This window comes from Loa loa, assembly GCF_000183805.2.
Source record: "Loa loa unplaced genomic scaffold supercont3.101, whole genome shotgun sequence".
Lineage (NCBI taxonomy): Eukaryota > Metazoa > Nematoda > Chromadorea > Rhabditida > Onchocercidae > Loa > Loa loa.
In genome coordinates, this window is record NW_018108281.1 from 69,264 (window position 1) to 87,900 (window position 18,637).

General features: G+C 29.8%; 5 protein-coding genes across 5 annotated transcripts in view; 3 read left to right on the forward strand and 2 right to left on the reverse strand.

Annotated features, from left to right (window-relative positions):
* The first annotated feature begins 2,304 nt into the window (after positions 1 to 2,304).
* Positions 2,305 to 4,066, forward strand: LOAG_06033 (cold-shock DNA-binding domain-containing protein). Its single transcript, XM_020447044.1, has 3 exons — positions 2,305 to 2,437; positions 2,627 to 2,802; positions 3,310 to 4,066. Exons 1-3 carry the CDS (start codon positions 2,324 to 2,326, stop codon positions 3,602 to 3,604), a joined length of 585 nt encoding a protein of 194 aa, XP_020302684.1. The 5' UTR covers positions 2,305 to 2,323; the 3' UTR covers positions 3,605 to 4,066.
* Positions 4,067 to 5,089: 1,023 nt separating this feature from the next.
* Positions 5,090 to 8,033, reverse strand: LOAG_06034 (hypothetical protein). The gene is made up of 7 exons (XM_003141570.2): positions 7,852 to 8,033; positions 7,500 to 7,604; positions 6,945 to 7,101; positions 6,368 to 6,572; positions 5,861 to 6,028; positions 5,450 to 5,557; positions 5,090 to 5,313 (listed from the first exon to the last, which is right to left on the reverse strand). The coding sequence occupies exons 1-7, from the start codon at positions 8,008 to 8,010 to the stop codon at positions 5,172 to 5,174; spliced, it is 1,044 nt and encodes a 347-aa protein (XP_003141618.1). The 5' UTR covers positions 8,011 to 8,033; the 3' UTR covers positions 5,090 to 5,171.
* A 2,207-nt stretch (positions 8,034 to 10,240) lies between these two features.
* Positions 10,241 to 11,443, forward strand: LOAG_06035 (hypothetical protein; the record flags this gene model as incomplete). The annotated part of the gene is made up of 4 exons (XM_003141571.1): positions 10,241 to 10,313; positions 10,662 to 10,779; positions 11,144 to 11,222; positions 11,333 to 11,443. 4 exons carry the CDS (start codon positions 10,241 to 10,243, stop codon positions 11,441 to 11,443), a joined length of 381 nt encoding a protein of 126 aa, XP_003141619.1.
* Positions 11,444 to 14,080: 2,637 nt separating this feature from the next.
* On the forward strand, positions 14,081 to 16,380 carry LOAG_06036 (hypothetical protein; the record flags this gene model as incomplete). Its single annotated transcript, XM_003141572.2, has 5 exons — positions 14,081 to 14,122; positions 14,191 to 14,346; positions 14,829 to 14,973; positions 15,419 to 15,692; positions 16,025 to 16,380. The coding sequence occupies 5 exons, from the start codon at positions 14,081 to 14,083 to the stop codon at positions 16,161 to 16,163; spliced, it is 756 nt and encodes a 251-aa protein (XP_003141620.1). The 3' UTR covers positions 16,164 to 16,380.
* A 1,664-nt stretch (positions 16,381 to 18,044) lies between these two features.
* LOAG_11501 (hypothetical protein) overlaps positions 18,045 to 18,637 on the reverse strand; it is a 2,394-nt gene continuing 1,801 nt past the window's right edge. The window contains exon 4 of the mRNA XM_020448359.1: positions 18,045 to 18,611. Coding sequence (XP_020301490.1) covers positions 18,496 to 18,611 — 116 coding nt within the window. The 3' untranslated portion in view covers positions 18,045 to 18,495. The remainder of the gene's footprint in view (positions 18,612 to 18,637) is intronic.

Below are 18,637 nucleotides of genomic sequence, written 5' to 3' on the forward strand. Positions count from 1 at the left end.
ATGCATATATATATATATATATATATATATATAAGCTTTTGCAACATTGGATTTTTTTCTCTACGACAAAAAAGTTAATCCTTCTTTTAATGGAAAAAAAGAATGATTCGTTTAATCATCTGACTTTATCGTTATCAATCATTCATCTATCAGTGTTTCCTATGCTTCTTAAATTTAAAAGTCCAGTGATTCGTTTCATTTTATACCTTTCTTTTTCAATTTAAATTTTATCATATGTTTATCGAAATTAAAAAAATCATTGATTAGTGTAAGAGTAGCATTTTAACAAATTTATTAGTCAATTATAATTGTCCGAATATTCTTAGTTTTGATTTTTTTTTGCTTTTTTTAAATTTCGGTTTTGAACTCAGCAAAAAAACAAAAACAAAAGAAAACTGGACAGAACCAAATGTTAATTGATTTTTGGTTTGAAATTGAAAAGGACATAAAAATTTAAGAAAATAAAAATATCAAATTGGTTTTAAAAAGATAAATTAATTAAATTATCAAATGACTTAATCCTTTTTTTTCAACCATTTCCTCCAAATTTAAATATTTCTTATAGAATATATTTTTTATATTCCTCATCAATATTTCTTATCTTAATATTTCTCATTTTCCATTCTTCATCGATTTTTTTTTCGTTATATCATGCTAAACTTTTATTAGTTTTTGATTTGATGAAAACAACATGTTTAATTTTATTTACTTGTTCATTTTTATTTTTAAATTTAAATAATTCGGATTTCATAAATCTAGGAACATTAATTTAAGTGACAAACAAAATGACAAGAGATAGGAATTTTGAGTCGAAACATATCTCCCAAAACTTTGCTAAAATTCGTTTACAAACAAGCAGTGAGATTCGAAGTAATATTTCTCCCTTATTTAAATTTTTTTCAATTAGTAAAAAGTTTCAATACATTAAAATTTAACTCTAAGTAATGTTACATTTAAATATTATTATTGCAATGATGATCTGATAAAATTACATAAGAAGTTATCCAGTACTACTAACAATAACGCAGGTCAGTAATTACGTGATTGCAAGGCGTGATGCCGTGAAAATCTTTACGCAAAATTAATTATGCAATTTTATTGCATCTTAGATAAAGCTGGCATTAGGAAATCGTTGAATTGCTAGCTTAGTAAACCGAAAAGAATAATAATTGACATACAAAATATGTTGCAGTAAATGGATAAATAAGTTACGGTAAATGCAATAAATGGTCAGATAGAATTTTAGTGAATAAATACATTCATCATCCATTATTTTCAAAAATTTTCCAGACTATTCGAAATATTTTCAGTAAACTGTAAACAAAAATTTCGAATGTTTAAAGTTCTCTGCAAAACAATGATCGAGTTTTATGTGCAACAAAGTTACTGTATTGAGATAGTAACTGCATTTTAAGTGCGATGTATAATCTAGTAAGGTTACTGTATTGGGATGATAATCTGATTAGCAAATGACTGAAGTTCTTGGAATTGATTAGTTTCATCTAGGATTAAAAAATTCATTGATCGTCCTGTTCGGAAGACACTTGCATGTCATCTAAACAAATGGATCAATAACAAATAAAGACATCATCTCCACAATTTGAATGATACAATTTTAGAAAATTTTCCTTATCATAGCTTTTTTTCCCTTCTTTAAATATTTCGATTTTGAAATTGTTTCATCGAAATAATTGTCTTCATCATTTCAGTATTTCATTATTCATTTGAGTACTACAATACAATACTTGAATAATTTATTCATTTAATTCTCCAATTTACTGTGTCGTTATTTCATTGTTATTTGCTTCTTTCTTCTCTTTCTTTTTTTTCTGTTTTTTGTTCATTGATTCAAAAATTTAGCTCTTTCAATTCTTGATAATAATTCAATAATTCTGTCAAATATTCCAGTAGTAATTCAGTCCATTGCTATTATCAATTCAATAATTTCTCTAATTGGATGTCTTAGAATTCTTTCTTCAGTTTAATAAACTAATCAGGTTCTCGAACCAATCAGATTCTTAACCAGTTATAGGGCATTTTTCAGTTCGAAACCATTGTAGTTGAAAATTTCTTTGGAGCGAAATATTTGCATTGTATTGAAGTTATGGTCGTTCATCGTGATTCAATGAGGCTACGGTCGTAGAATCCCTAATCACGGCGTAATTGACGTAAATGGACTTTAAGCTAGGTAAGGGTGCGTATAGGGTATTCGATGACACTTTGGATATGTATATGATGAGCATTTTGGATATATCCTTTTTTAATACTGCTATTGTTCAGTTTCTTTCTTTATCACGAAAAGCTTTTTAGTGTTTACCATCAAATGGGTGAAGGAGGGGAAGTGGCGCAAATTGGTACGTGTAAATGGTTTAATGTCTTGAAGGGTTATGGTTTTATTACACCTGACCAAGGTGGAGATGATGTGTTTGTCCATCAGGCAAGTGAAATTTTCGTTGAAATTCTTCAAAATAATTAAAATATTCGGTAATTTTAAAATAGTTCAGCATGTTTACCGTTCAGATTTTGACTAATTTTATTGCTCGTAGCTTGCTCAAAAATTGGCTTATATGTTTATAATTGTTTATAATTGAAATAATATTCGTTACCGTTCTTTTTCCTGTTGTAGTCTGAGTTAAATATGGATGGTTTCCGAAGTTTGGATGCTGGTGAACGTGTTCGTTTTGTTATCCGGAAACGGTCAGAAGGTAACGAAGCAACGGCTGTTGTAAGTGCTGAACCTGGTGGAAAACTGAAAGGAAGTTCTATCAGACCTCTTGGAAAGAATAAATCACATGTTATAAGGTTGTTGATTCATATTGTTTTTCCCAAATATGCAAACTGATAATATCTAGTATTTAGCATAGTTTAACTTCTTTTTGCTTTGTTCCTAACTTAGTCCCATCTTATTCATTTGTTCCTGTAGTTGCTACAGGCACAATATAGCAAATAATTGATTGATCAGGTAGGTCCTTCTTTTATTCTTTCCCAATTTGATAACCCACACATTTTATGAGCTTAACTTCCCTGTAGGACATAACTTAGTCTGATCAATTTAGAAGTAATTTAACTCTTTTTTTTCTTTTGATTGGCGTTGATTGAAATTTTTGTTCCACTTGTTATGGGTAAGTGTTGCTTTTTTTCACATGTGTGGATTGAGCCAGGATGGCATGAAAGCTTTCATCGAGGTTGAAAGTGTGAGAAGTGAAATATGTACAAAATATTATTAGAGGTTTTTTGGCATATAGGACTTTGTTTTTTCTTTTATCAAAATGTAATCTATTTATACACTTATTTACTTAATAGTTTTAGGTGTTTTAAATGTGGTCATTACGGGAATCATACAGCAGCCAAATGTAAAACACCGGTAGGAACCGAGAAAGCGTGCTATGGATGTCACGCAACCGATCATTTGGTTGCTGATTGTCCACAAAAGATAAACTTTAAGAATGGTAATAAAACAAGGAAAAATGGTGTCGAAGGAAATGATGCAAATGAGAAAGTGGTGAAAGTAGAGGATAATGAAGAACTACAATTGAAGACGGAAAAGGAAAAGGCTGATTTGAACAACGACAAAGAGGATGCCAGTAAGAACAGTAACTGTTGACTTTTTAAATTTTTTAATTTCCGAAATTCTTCCGAGCTGTTTAACATCGTAGAAGGCGTATTACTAAAGGTTTTTTCCTTGTTTCTTCTTTGCTTAAGTCTATTTGTGGTACACACAAATTTTAAAAATTTGAACGTAACAGTTGTTTTGATTTTACGTGTCATCGCTAATTGCAAATCTCTTTCATTTTTTACTTTCTCCCGCATTCCATAATAATTACAGAGCGTTGGTTCAACTTAATTAAGTCTAATTTGCTCTTTTTGTTTCAAATATGTAAGCAGTGGTTGTTTCCTGCAACTTCTATATTAGTATTTCTGGCATTTTTATCTCGATATCGTTTTCATCTCTGCGAATATTCGCTCATTATACTAATCGCGTTGGTTAGTAGAAGTGCCATTTAATTAGAAGCATGCAGTTATCTCTTTCAAACAGGTATTATTTGATATTATTATCCACTTCGAGATTTCAACTTTTTCTGTTGGAAGATTTGGGTTTGATATTGTGGTTAATCACTAGAAATGGTATAATCTTCTACGAAAAATCTTATATTTTGTTTTAAAAAATGTTTTTTTTACGAAATTATAGAAAAGTCGAGACATAAGCATTCCGCTAGATCTGTACTTCTGTTTTATTTACATTCATAGGTGCCTGAATAGTCGCTATTTTTTAATTTTATATCCCACTACAAACTTTATATATATATATCCAAAAGTCCAAATCTCTTTCTCTCTCTGTCTCAGTCGATCATGATTTTGTATTAATTTTTCTAAAGTTATTCTAGCCTTTAATCCATTATTTCACAGTGATTATTGTATACGTTTTTTACCACAGTTTATCATTACTCAGGAATTGTACGTGACCTCACTTTTTTAGCGATTATTTGATTACCTCAGGATGTAGCTTTTCATGCTGCGTCATTACACCTCAGGTTTGAATTGTGTCATATTATAACTCAGGCAGGCTTATTATGTTGTCAGGCCAACTGTGATTTTTACTGTTGATAGTTGAATAAACGGTTTTATCCGCAACTTATGTTGTTATTTTTTAAGTACGGACATGACACATTAATAAGCGCATATGTGGTAACAGTGGGAGACGCGAAGATATTGTACGCTATTACCTGATTCTAGAAAATCCGCAAAACTGGGAGGGGACAACTGCAAGTTGAGCTGACAATCCTTTTCTGCAGGTTACGAAGATTTCCTGGTTCGGTTGAATTATGCGGTGGGATCAGATCATTATTTCATAACACTTTAAACACTTTATAAGGAAATCAATTCGAACAAAAGCATATAGGCTTGAATGTACAAGCTAATGCAGGAAAAAACTTGAAAATAAACAGAGAAGTCATAATTTCGGGAGGGATGTAGTGATAGAAAATCGCGCTAAAAGCTATTTCAGGATGTCACGGAGCTTGGAAATCCGATATTGTTCAAAAAAATTTTGACAAAAAAACAGCACAATGAATTTCATCTCTTACTATAACCGTTTTTATTAGAATTTAAACTGCTTTAGCTCATTTGTCTTATTTTGCGGTCAACTGTCCAATAACATTTATTTTACTATTTCACATAGTAAATCCAAAAATATTGACTGTAACTTCTCGATCACGACTGTCTAGGGATGGAGCTGAGGCATACGCAAGTAGATACATACTCGGATGCCAAGCACATGTAAATGTTTCAGCATTTACTCGAAGTTCGTGTACTCTAAAATATGGAAAATAAAATTTCAGAATCACTTTGTTTTTCGAAAACATTTCGTAATTTAATTGTGGGAGATCTAAGTTATAACTTGTAATTTCAGCAATTTTAAAATCAACAAAAGTGAAAAAAAAAATGAAACCTTGCACCATTCTCCGCCCAACAAATATCAATGAAATGGTCTTCACTTGCACAGGCTATAAGTTGACTATCCGCGCTGAACGAGATTGATCGTAAGGGATAATCCAATCTACAACAAATATAATCCATTCATTCTGCAACCATATTTGATTCTAGATTGAAATATGGAATACGTGTTACTTGTTAATTTAGAGATGAACAAAGAGAAAGATAAACATGAGGAGTGACAAAAAAAACAAATTGCTAATCGTTCCATAATAAGAAGTCAAAATTATAAGTAACATCTCAAAATATATTAAGTAAGCAAAAATTTAACTAATGAATTCAGGGCATTTAAGTAGAAGTAGATGCTCAGAAATGTGTCGTATTTTATAAAACATAAAATTAAGTATAAAACCAAAAAAAACGAAACCTCCCCATATTTGATTCACAGATCAGCTCATTAGCATCCCAAATCGAACAGACAGCATCTGATGCACCGACGGCAAAACGTCGACCGTCCGGTGAAACGGCCAAACAAACGCAAGCAGCTTGAGCAGGATGTGCTTGCAACGTTCGCCGATGTGTCACATCTGGTGTCCTAAAGTTTGACAGCCAATCAAAGACGATGGCAGAAAATCTAACTCTGCACACTAATTTGTAGCAAAAAGTTGCAAAAAAAATGAAAATTTTACCTTACCTATAAATGGAAGAGTAAATTTTCCAAAATGATCGAGAATTGATCGTAAACGCAATATAGTACATCTATTAGGGATTAATATTAAGAAGTGATTAAGAGAGTTAATTATTCCTCAAACAAGCAACCTTATCATTAATAGAAACAGTTTATGAATCTGATAAAGTAATACCTTCATCTTCTCATCAGAAAGTATTGAAAATTTCTAGCATAGTTGTAATTTTAAAAATATCCAAGACTTACGAGAAAATATTTACTTGTCCGCTTCCCATAGCCACAAATAAATATTTTCCAGACGGATCAAACGCAAATTCATTCACTTCATCTTTCAATGATTCAACTTTGATTGTTTTCAAATTTCGACTATCAAGAATACTTAAGGAATCTTCCTTGTCTCCATATGCCAAATATGTACCACATGGTGACCAGGCTACATTCAAATTCTGCGCTATAAATGATAAGAGTGGGTATCTATGAATTATATGATAATTTTTGAAACTTCCTACAATAAGATTCGAAAAGTCTCAGGAAATTCCTAACTTCCTTATTTCTTATACAAGGATAGATATATAAATAACCCAAAAGTACATTGCTGTAGACTTCTTATCCGACTTCTAGAAATGAAACGAATAAATATCCAGTTTGTAACACCGATATATGATAGTTTCCTCAAAATCAAGCAGATTTTTTAATAATTCATTTTCTAGAATAAATATATCTCTTGATAATTTTACGATCTCTCACTTTAACATAGTAAGCTTAAATTAAATAATTATAGGATGCATATATATCAGTTCTTGGTACTAGACAAGTATTTTACCCTTAGTATTTAATCTAGTATGTGTCCGTGCTTGTCGAATATCCCACAGTCGAACAGATTTATCTGTGCTGGCTGAAGCTAGCAAGTATGGATTTGATGGATGAAAAGCAACCTGATCAACTTGTTCATTGTGACCAAAGCCGCGGAAAATTGTTTTCTGCAGTAAAAATAAATATTTCATTTCATTTTTCACTAAATCTATTGTGAATTTAATTATATAAGAAATAAATGAAAATTATTTCATCCTTAAAATCAAACTTTACCTGATGTCTTAATGTTATATCTTTCCTACGTTTTACATATTTACTATTTATAACTCTTAAACAAATATTCTATTATTTAAAAATAAATTTTAAAAAATGTTAAAATAAATTGTTTCAAATGAAAATGTTAGGAATGAGAATTGGAAAGAAACAAAAATCACCATTAAGTTACAGGAACTTCATGGCAATTTTATTAAGTAAGAACTATATAAGGTGATGGGTTTGAACCAACAAAATATCACTACTTTACTGTATTACTTGTTTAACTTATACATTATTTGTAAATACTAACGATTCGAAATGATAAATCAAATGTTATCACTGATACACTTTTTTCCGCTCCTGCAGCAAGACGAGTACCATCACAGTTCCAGGATACAGTAAGAGGTCGCGGCACCTGCAATCTTTGCAACTGTAACACTAAGATTATGAGACAATCTTCAGCTATGAATACTTTTAGTCTTTTTTTTTTTTTTGTAAGCATTCAACAACAAATTAAATAAATAAAAACTGCAAGCTTCTTAGATACTTTGTTAAACAGTAATGCTGAAGTTATAAGAGATGTTATAAGTTATCAAGTTACAACAGACTGGAAGAGATAAGATGGAAAGAGATTAGCATTTAGTGAAAAGTTGAATACATACCTGCATGTCATATGTTTTAACCCGATCATTTTTCTTGAAATGTGAAATAGCATCTTGAAATGTCTGAATTTTTGATGATGATGATGATGATGATGATAATAATAATGCATTTTTCCGCTGTAATGTTGTTGAGGATTGTTCCCGATTTTGTGTACCCATTTCGTACTATGATGACTATAATTCAATTAGATCAAATGTGATAATGTAAAATTAATTGGAAATTATGTATTAAAGAAATGAATAAGACTGATAATGAATAATTTGCCTGTAACCATTAATAAAAAAGGTAATAAATGTGATAAAAGATAATACCAATAAAATTCATCATTACCATAGAAGAACTAATGCATTTGAAAGAGTTCTATTTACTTGAAGCACAGGTATTTAACGATAAGTGAAAAAGCTAAACAAGTATTACTTCGTTGAAAATAACTCCTTTAAATTCAAAAATGAATTGAAGTTTGTCTCAATCAAGTTACAATAAAATGAAACATTCAAATAAATAAAACAAATTAAAAATTTTAGAAAATAAAAACCTATAAAATACATAGGAAAAGGAAACAAAAGGCTTGCGAGTAAAATAACGCGGAAATAACATACGAAATTTGCCAGAATTTATTTAAAATTCAATTAATATATCGTAATTTCAGTTTGGATATTTGTTATCGAATCTAAAATATCGCACAAAAATTTTGTTCCAACACTAGAAGAGAAATGGAATTTAAGTTAGTTGATTTAATATTGGTTAACTGTCAAAATCTAATATTAGTTGGTTGTTAAAATATAATGCCGGCATTTAATATTATTAGAACTTAATATTCAATTTTTAATTTAATGTTAGTAAAATGCTGATTTCGTTAATTTAATATCGCAAATTATTAAAACTTTAATTGTTAATTATGCCAAAAAAATTGTTTTGGCACAAAATTTATACTATCATATTATGAAAACAAATAATACGATTAGATAACAAATGAAATTATATCATCCTTGTCACAAATTAATGATCAGATACAAAAAAAAGAAAAGAAGAAATGATAAGAAATTCTGCTCAGCTTTTTTTTTTTTAATTTCCAATTTAAAAGATTGAAAAGAAAGAAAAGAAAAAGAAGGGGTGAATAAGGTAAATAATAAAGACACATATATAACAGGAAAACATATCCTTATCAGCACTCCTTCTAATCACAACCCAATCAATCAAATCAATCGACCAGTTTGTTCTTTTAATAAATATTACTTAGTACTAAGAAATAAATAAATTTTAATTCAACTACTTCATTTATAATTTTCAGTTCGACTTCAACGAGTTTGAAAATAAATATCTTGAAATGAATTCTGAATTTAATTATAAATTTATAGGAGGTTTTGATTTTTATTTTTATTTAATAGTTGCTTAGTGAAGTAAAAATAAGACTGTGAAAGATTTGAAATTAAAATATATGTATACATATATTGAAAGATTGAAAAGAAAGAAAAGAAAAAGAAGGGGTGAATAAGGTAAATAATAAAGACACATATATAACAGGAAAACATATTGTAATAGTTTAATTAGCTAACTCCAAATTAACTAGCTCAATTAGCCAAAATCAACTTAATTCTCAATTTAAATTAACCCAAATTCATTCAGTTAGCTTATTATTAATCGATCGTTTTTTTTCATTTGTTTTCTTAGAATTTATTTTTTCTGGAGAAATTTATTTTAAAAAAATTAAAAAATAATAATGAATTCCGCCCTATGATTGCCCCATTTTATTGGTATATCAGTTTTGAAAGATGAAAGATCATAACTTTCAATTATGTGAGATGCCTAGAAGGTATGGAAGAAATGAAGAAGTTACTTATTAAAGGAAATAAAAAATTTACTTGGGAAAATTGAAATAGTAAGACTTCGTCAAATTTTAACCCTTAAATGGATAGATGTAAAATGATAGTCTTAATGATAAAATGATAATCAATATTTTTACAAATAAGAGAAAGAATGAAGGGTAAGATTGCGCGATACATCCATTAACTTAATATTTTTTTGCCTTTTTATGGGAAAAAATTCTTTTCGATTAATAGATTAATTGCTATCATTGAAAATAATATTATTACTATTTTACTTAAAATCAATAATCTCAATTAGGCAAAAAAGTAACTATTCTTATCTAATTAGATAAAATATGACCATCCCTATCTAGAATCAATAATTTAAAATCAAGGATTAGTAGTGGTAATTCGATTTAAATTTTATCTTAATAAAAAATTTTATAAAAAATCTTAAGATGAAAGCATTCAAAACTTGTCATTTTGAATATTGCTACTTTTCCATATTTATCTATCGAATAACTCTAATTCCAAAATAAAATTTAAATTTGAAATAAAATTTCAGATCAAAAAAAGGTCGGTGATGTGGTCATGGTTTCATTTTACTGTTAATGATATCTTATTATTTCAGTCATGGAAAATTGATACTACATGGAGTAAGTAAACAGAAATTGAATAATTACTATATATAATCAAATCTATCCCGAATATATTCATATTATCATCTATCATCATTGATAAAGATAAAGCTCTAAGGATAATGATTATTCATCATCCGTTTCTTCCTCTTACGTGTTTTCGGCTTGAATAATAGCCAGAACACGTAACGTACGGAAGGTAAAGAATCCAATCATGAATTTAATCGATGATAATAGATGTAACGAAAAACACAAATCAACATCAAAATGGCAATATTATACTAGGTTTTGGATGACATTTGTCGTAAAGTTTTTTTTTCTCTTGAAATTTTAAACAAAATTAAAAATTTGCACACATCATAACAGGAATGATCATCAGTTGTATTGGGATTTTTCTGCTTGGAATATTCTTTGAAGGAATCAAATTGATACGAAGAAATTTTAACTCAACGAAATCATCATTAACAACAACAGATCAAACAACGTAAGCTAAGTTTACTTACTTATGATATTTTAAGGGAAAGTAAACATTTGTAAGTAAACAATGCTATTAACAAAGTAGAAAAAACGAAAACAAGCAAACAAACAAATATATTTTCAAAATTCTTTTTAATTAACATAAAAATTATGCATAATTCTTCGATGAATTTTTCACCAATAGATTCTTTACTTCTTTCCCTTTCAGCTATTTCAATTTACCTTTAATTTAATTTTGCTTGCTCTAACTCTAGTCTACCTTTACTAATTCTGTTTCTAATTTCATCATGAAATAATACTTCAACCATTATTTTACATACATTAAATAATTCTACGCATATACCTACTATAGATATAGTACTGACTTGCAGTATTGTGTTTCTTAATAGTACTATTTGGCGGTATTGTGAGCACTATTTGGCAACATTCAATTATGAGTTCTATTTGGCGGTATTCAGTTATGTTTGATTTAAATGAATATTTAAAAAAAAAATCTTACTGAAATAAAAATGTCTCAAATATAGCTTTTCTTCCTTCTTAAATCCAAATTTTCTTTTCAGATTTATGCAGACTATCTATCATCAAATACCTCAAATAACCTTATTTGTGATACAACTTATCATCAATTACCTGCTTATGCTAATATTTATGTCTTATTCGGTTTGGTTTAGTACAGTTGTTATTTTGGGTATTACTACTGGATTTTATATCTTTGCATACAAATAATTAATATAATGATTATTAAGTAACAACTCTGCTAATATCATTTTCGTTCATTTATTTGTTCACGCATTAACCTTACAAGAATATATTATCTTCATAATTTGATGCTAGAATAGTTTTGAAATATATTATTTGCTTATGTACTTAATTATTTTCAAACATTTTCCTTTTTATAACAATGATAATGATGATGATGACAATTGCAACAGTGATGGTCATAATAACAATAATAGTAATTAATAATAACAGCAATTGACAAAACTACCGATAATTAATTAACAAAGCTACGGGTAATTAATCGGTAAAATTACTGGCAATTAATTAACAAAACTACCCGGTAATCAATCACCGGGCAAAACTACCAATATTTGGTGAATAAAACAATCAATCAATAACTAATGCACAGGATTATCAATAATTACGCAAGAAAATAATTCAATGGATCTACAATAATTGTAATTTTCAATTACATGAGAAGTTAATTGATTAAGTTAAAAGTAATCATTTAGTGGCGGAATTTAACGAGTAAGTAAATAAGTAAGTAGATAAGTGACCGTGTAAATATCAACGGAATTGCAACAAATATCAGCAGAAACAAAAAGAAAAAAGAGAGAAAAATTCATAATGATAATCCTCTGAACTAAGAAGTAAACATTTAAGAAAAATGAAAAAGGGCAAAGACTGATAAGATTTGAAATATTGAAATGTAGTGATTAAGAGATTCAAAGAAAAAAAAGATAATTATATCATGGGAGTATCAGATACAAAATGCTAATTGGTCAAATCGGTGGTCCGCAAGAGTAGCGGCGCAGTGAGAAGGAAACAGGCGGAGCGTTATTATCACTCTTTGATAAACTAATGCGGTTAAAAGTTTTGATTGAAGTTTATTTTCAAATCAACAGAATTTAGTACTTTTAAACTTTGTGCTTTATGCTACAAATAAAAAAGCCAAAATGGTCACTGGCCATTGGTCAAGAAAAGGTTGGAAATCATCAGTTATAGGTTAATGCTAGCAGGCACGGAGGCGTTTTGCTATTAGATTTATTAGCTTTTTCGCTATGCATAAGCTGGGAAAGGTTTCAGCGTTGGAAGTTTTGCCAAATTTGAGGTCACCCTATGTTCCTTTATCGCTCTCACTCTTTACCCTTAATTTATTTGTCTTTTCTTCCTTCTTTCTATCCATGCTAATAATTATGCAATTCTCTCAGTGTGTATATGACATGTTCGGTACATTTGTTACTAAACATTATAAGTTTAAGGTAAGAAAAAAAGAAAAATCATTTGCATATGAAAAATTGCAACTTTTGTCATTTGAAATTGACATCTTTTCTTCTGTTATGTGACAATCAAATGCCTCAACAAAATGTTTCAATGACTTAGGCTATCTTAAAATGACTTAAACTGCCTTAAAATAACTTAGACCGTCATAAAATGACTTGGATTGCTTAAAAATAATTTAAGTTGTCTTAAAATGACTTACTTAAGTTGCCTTAAAGTGATTTAGACTACTTAAAAGACTCATTCAACGCCAGTTCAAAGGTCAGTTCCTCTTAGTTGGACGTCTTTTACGCGAACAGATGAATTTCGAAACTGTTGAAATAACTTCCTCAGAATTGGATAAGGGCAGTTTTTGGAGATAATTTGTTACGAGACTTGTATTTGTCTTTGTTCCCTTTTCTTTTTGAAGGAAAGGGAGATTTCGGAAAAGACCACTATTTGGTTATCTGACTTATTGATTCCAGGCAAATAATTGTACGAGTAAAGTAAAAGTGTCAAAACATCTGTAGAAATGAATTGCAGCAATTAGTTGTGATTACACTACTGACGAATTTTCGAAATCAAATGTTTTTTTTGAAAAAATGCGAATGATTATTTAGCAGTGTTTTTGTTTCGTATATTAGGTATTTAACGCATTTCTGATGTTGCTTAAATTTAATTGATTTAGATTTCTTATATTTTAATTTGTTTTCATTATTTTAATTTCAGCTTGGTTACATGAGGCGACACTTGGTGTTATAAAATTTGCTCAGCTGCTGGGTAATTATTGGGTATGGCAAGTGAATTTGTAAACTGGGATTGGAAAAAACTTGGTATCAGTTGTTCACAGGTAAATTAATACAATTTATTGGGTGAATAATTCCATCTCTCAAATCAACGATTTAATTTCGCACAAAAAAATTGATTTTCCGAATTTAGTATGAATACTCAATTTTTCAATCTATGCAATCTAAATATATTTAAAGTTTAAGACAAGTAAGTATTGTAACTTATATATGAATACTACACGGATACAACATACTGGAATATATTACCTTGTATAGAGCAAAAATTTAAGATTTAATGCTAATTTTTCCAAATTTTTTAGGTGTTTCTATCGTTTCTTTGCTTTCGCTTTTTGCAATTTATTGTTCGGTGGTACTTATTTGGAACATGTACCTTCAAAACATTCTCATATTTTGGACGGGTTAAAAATAGCAATCATTCAAATTCCCTTGTGGATATCCATAGCAGCCAACCATTGTTGGTATGTTTGAGGATTTGTAGTTATCTTCTTACAACATCTTGGGAAACATTAGTTGAGGCAAATGACATGCAATGAAGTGTTGCTACCGATGACACTAAATTTGGTTATCTCCAGCATAATTGGGAAATCCCATTTTTAATGATTTTAAGTGAATTTAACGAATGGTTACAGGTTGCACCTCCAAACAGACATTGGAGAATTAGCAATGAAGCTGTTTCATTAGGCCATTCGGTAGTATCTGGTTTCTGGGCACTTTATGCAATTATTGTTTATCCAAAATTAATAGAAGATATGGTAAATTATACAAATACTATGGCTCATTATCTGGTAAGTTTTCCTCTTTGTTTCTGTGAGGATTAATAGCGAAAGATGTCTGGTATTCCTACCTGTTTTTTCATCCCTATGCTCTCATTGCATCTATAATCATATTCAAAAAGTGTGGTAAGTCAAAGAAAGCAGAACAGAAAATTACCGGTTAAGGAATCAAACTGAATTTAGTATTTCTTTTTCAACCATAGTAGTTTTGGAATAAGAACAGAACTAATCAGTTTTGTTTACATGCTGCAAAATAATATCTGAGCTGTAATACTAAGTAAGTAATCAATGATGATGTAAATGACAATAAAAAAAATACTGTGATATATTTCCCTTTTCTTTGATGGAAATAACGTCTATATATCGTAGTAGCTGCAATAGCAAGTAAAATAAATTATTAATTTCAAGGCCCAAAAAATCATCTTCCAACCTTTTTGCAAGAAAAATTTGCAATTAATTTCAGTTTGGTATTTTTAATCATGTATTTGTTACAGTTGATAGTTTCAACAGGCTATCTGATACATGACCTTATTGATTTGCTTATCAACGAACAGTCGTTACGGATCATTGAACTACTCTTCCATCATGTCATCGTTCTCATTGCGTTTGGTACCAACTACGCTACCAATAAGTTTTTAGGTTTCTTTCTCTGCTTTATTTAGGATTTCTAATCATTTTCAGAAGGCTTTTTTTCTTTTTATCCTGGTAATTTGACTCTTCGATACGGATGCAACAAAAACAACTGGTGATTATGATAATTGCATTTTTATAAGAATAATTCTTTGTCTTGCAGACAAAAACAATATGTTAAAAATACATCATTATAGATGTGTATACCATTGTTGTATATATCTATCGATATGCTTTCCGCTTCTTTTTCTATTTTATTTTTTTAAAATGAAATTGGAAGGCATGTTACTTCATTAACGTATCATACCAACGAAATAACATGCTTTCCGATCTGTTTTCCCAATTCCAATTTTTTCTTTGAAAAAATGACTGGTGGCTAGTTCTCCGTGGATAGTTCACCATTAACAGGATAATGGATAATTTACCATTGTCGATATTTACTCACCAACTTTAGGGGTAGTTGTTTGTGGACTTTTGATGGAACTTAATAGCATTTTCCTGCATTCACGTTCCATGTTGAATCTCTATCGAGTTGACAAATCTTCGACGCCATTTCGTATCATTGCTCTGTTGAATATTGTTACATTTATTATATTTCGCATGGCTGTTAGTACTTATTTGTTGTACTGGCAAATTACTACGGCCTGGAAAATGGTATGGTATCTCATACTGATCACATTTATTGTCATCGTTTCACTTGCTATCACTAATATCGTCCTCCTCTATAGGTAAGTTTTAAATAGAAATGTTCTTAAATGTCACGGATAGCATTAAAACGTAATCCTCGCTATTTGAAATATATGTAATTTGAAGTTGTTTAAACATATGGTTTATTCTGCTAATCTTCGTCCAGTTTTCTATCGGAAACTCCATCACCCGGTATATTATCTTCCCAGCAACTAATCTTTGCATTCTTTTGAATATTCTTTCTGAATGAATGTGATGTGAAACCTTATTCAATGAAATTATGCTTTATAAAAAGAGATTTTCCAAAAACTTCTTGTGTTTACTTTTTCAAGATTTTTAAGGTTAAATTTCAAGAGATGCTGAAAATTTTCAGGGTTCTGGCTGCTGATGGATTGTTAGGTAAGAAACGACAACGCGAGGTACCAACAAATCCGGTGCAAGTTGTGGCACAAGCTGCAAGGGCAAGTAATGATCGACTTCGTGATGAGGATGAGATTGAAGTTATTGCTTGAGGAAGTTGTGAGTTCTTTCTGAATGGATTATATTAAGTAATTCTCATTTTGCTGTCCGGTTACTTTATCTGTTTTAGACAGTAACTTATTTGTGTTGATTATCGCTAAAGTTCAGCTTTGATAGTAAAATTTTCAGGTGTAAAACTTTCAGCAAGATAGTGCAATTTTTGTGATATCAATCATTTTGTCGTACTCATTATTTTTATACCTATGAAGCTTGAAATGTGTATCCTAATATTACATTTTTTTTTCCTTTTTCATTTTTACTTCCGGGAATTTCGGATTTCCAATCAATTATTTTCATTAAGCAAAATGCAAGTAAAAAAATAGTAACCTTCAAAAAGTTTCTTTTTTGGCTTACGACGGGATGAAGATATGAAATTCAAAAATTGAGGCCAATTTCTAAAATAATTTTAAAGTCAAACGTCCATATAAAAAAACGTTCTTAATGAATTTACATTTTTGATTATTCATTTCATCTTGTTATTCACTTTTTCTTTTCTTTATATACAGTTTGGTGAAGAATGCTGAAGAAAAAATATGGAGTGACTAGGAAGAAAAAAATGTTTGTTGAGAAATAATGAAAACGTTATGAAGCTAAACAGACGTGTTCATTGAAATTTGAACTTGGCAAAATCTTTCTTTTTTTGGTCAGTGATATAAAGAGAGAAGTAATTAATTAACTTGAAATATTATGTTTTTCACGGTATTTAATTCTTACCTTTTATAATATATAGGGAGAAACGATCGTCATGATAACTAAGACATGTTACTCTCATCTCCATGCATTTTCCTACTTGTTCAAAATTGTTGAGCAATACTATGATTGTTGTGTTTACTTGTTTATCGAATTATATACTTAGTTTGGTTGCTATCTTTTTCTGCGATACCTTACAACTTATTCTTTATTCCTTTTTTGAATCTTTGTTTTTTGCTTATTTTTGTCGTTGACTTTCAGAAAATTATTTGCTTAATCGGCTAATAATTCCACATATTCTGCGGATTTAAAACTCTCCCGTCTTAATTTAGCATTCATTTAATGGTGCTTTTCATTCATGTAAGTCTTGAAACTAGGTTACGCTTTCCTTTCTAGTGACAGCGTCGGAGTGATGACTGTCGACTACGCATTCACTGATTTCGTTCGTGCTGAAACGTTTCTTTTTTGCTTTATAACAAAGCCTATCACAAATTTGCTTTGTTGTCTTTTCCTGCTCATCATTTCAAAACTTGATATAGTTTGAACCATTTTCTTCACTTACTCTCTCATAAACTTTCTTGTCGCACTGCTGTCGCCTGAGTTTGAAAAAAATGTAAGATAATACGAAATCTGTATGAGCTTTAATGAGAATATTGGTCAGATAGACATTATTCTGAACAAGATGAAATAAATAATTTATGAATGTTTGAAGAGTTTCCCATCATTTTGATGGGTTAAGACAGTTGTTGAAATTTCAACCAACTATTGTTTCATAAAATATTAACAAGAAATTATGGACGTAACGTAAAAAATGACTGATTCTTAAATAGGGAATTATTAAGTCACTGTTGCCAACTTTGATCTTTCAGTAAACAGCATTCCTCTAGTGCTTTTCCCTAGTTTTTTTCTCCTTTTTTATTAGCAATTTATTCAATTTATGAAGAGAAAGGCATCGGTCATTGGCTAATACCTTAAGCAATAGTTAATGTCGGGCATTTGTTATCCGCTTTTATTATAATCAGGCACACTTTTCAATTCAAAAGTATGTAAGCTTGACTCCAAATAATGTTTTAGTGGTGTTTTCGTGCCGTCCACGTTTTTTTTTTTTTTTTTTCCTCAGTAGTGTTTTAAAGTTTTCTTTCTGTGTTGGATATCGTTTTTCTTTTCCAAACTAAACCAAATATGTCGCACTTTATTAGCTTGAACATCTTTCATTATAACTGTACGTATTTAAAATGTTTACTGGTTTTACAAAACTAGCGGGGTGTCTGAATCATCAACAATTAGATATTTTCATGAATTTAAAACAAAATATATCCAAGTTCATTAATCATACAATCGAATTAAATTTAGAGTGAAATTATTTCGGCCACACACAAATATTCGAGATGGATTTTATTTGCTTTACTCCAAAACATCATATTGAAGTCTTGAAAACCTAAATTCAAGAACAATGGTGGCAGAGTTCTTGAGAGATTGACAAACCAATTGTTCCTGACTCTATATACAGAAGGAAAAAACAATGAGAAGTTAATCACACCTAAAATTGAAAGAGTATAAGTGTTGTCTAAATCTAATGTCCAAACAAGCAATTGCAATTCTTACAAAATTTAGGAAGAAAATATAAAGTTGACTTCAGATATAATCCGCGCCTTCTTGATCAATAAGCTTAAACCAATGGCCGCAACGACAACGTTGCGGTTCCCCTTCATGTAAAATAAAGAGCACTGGGAAAGTTGTGTCTGGCTCACCTGCAACCAAATAATGATACACAGAC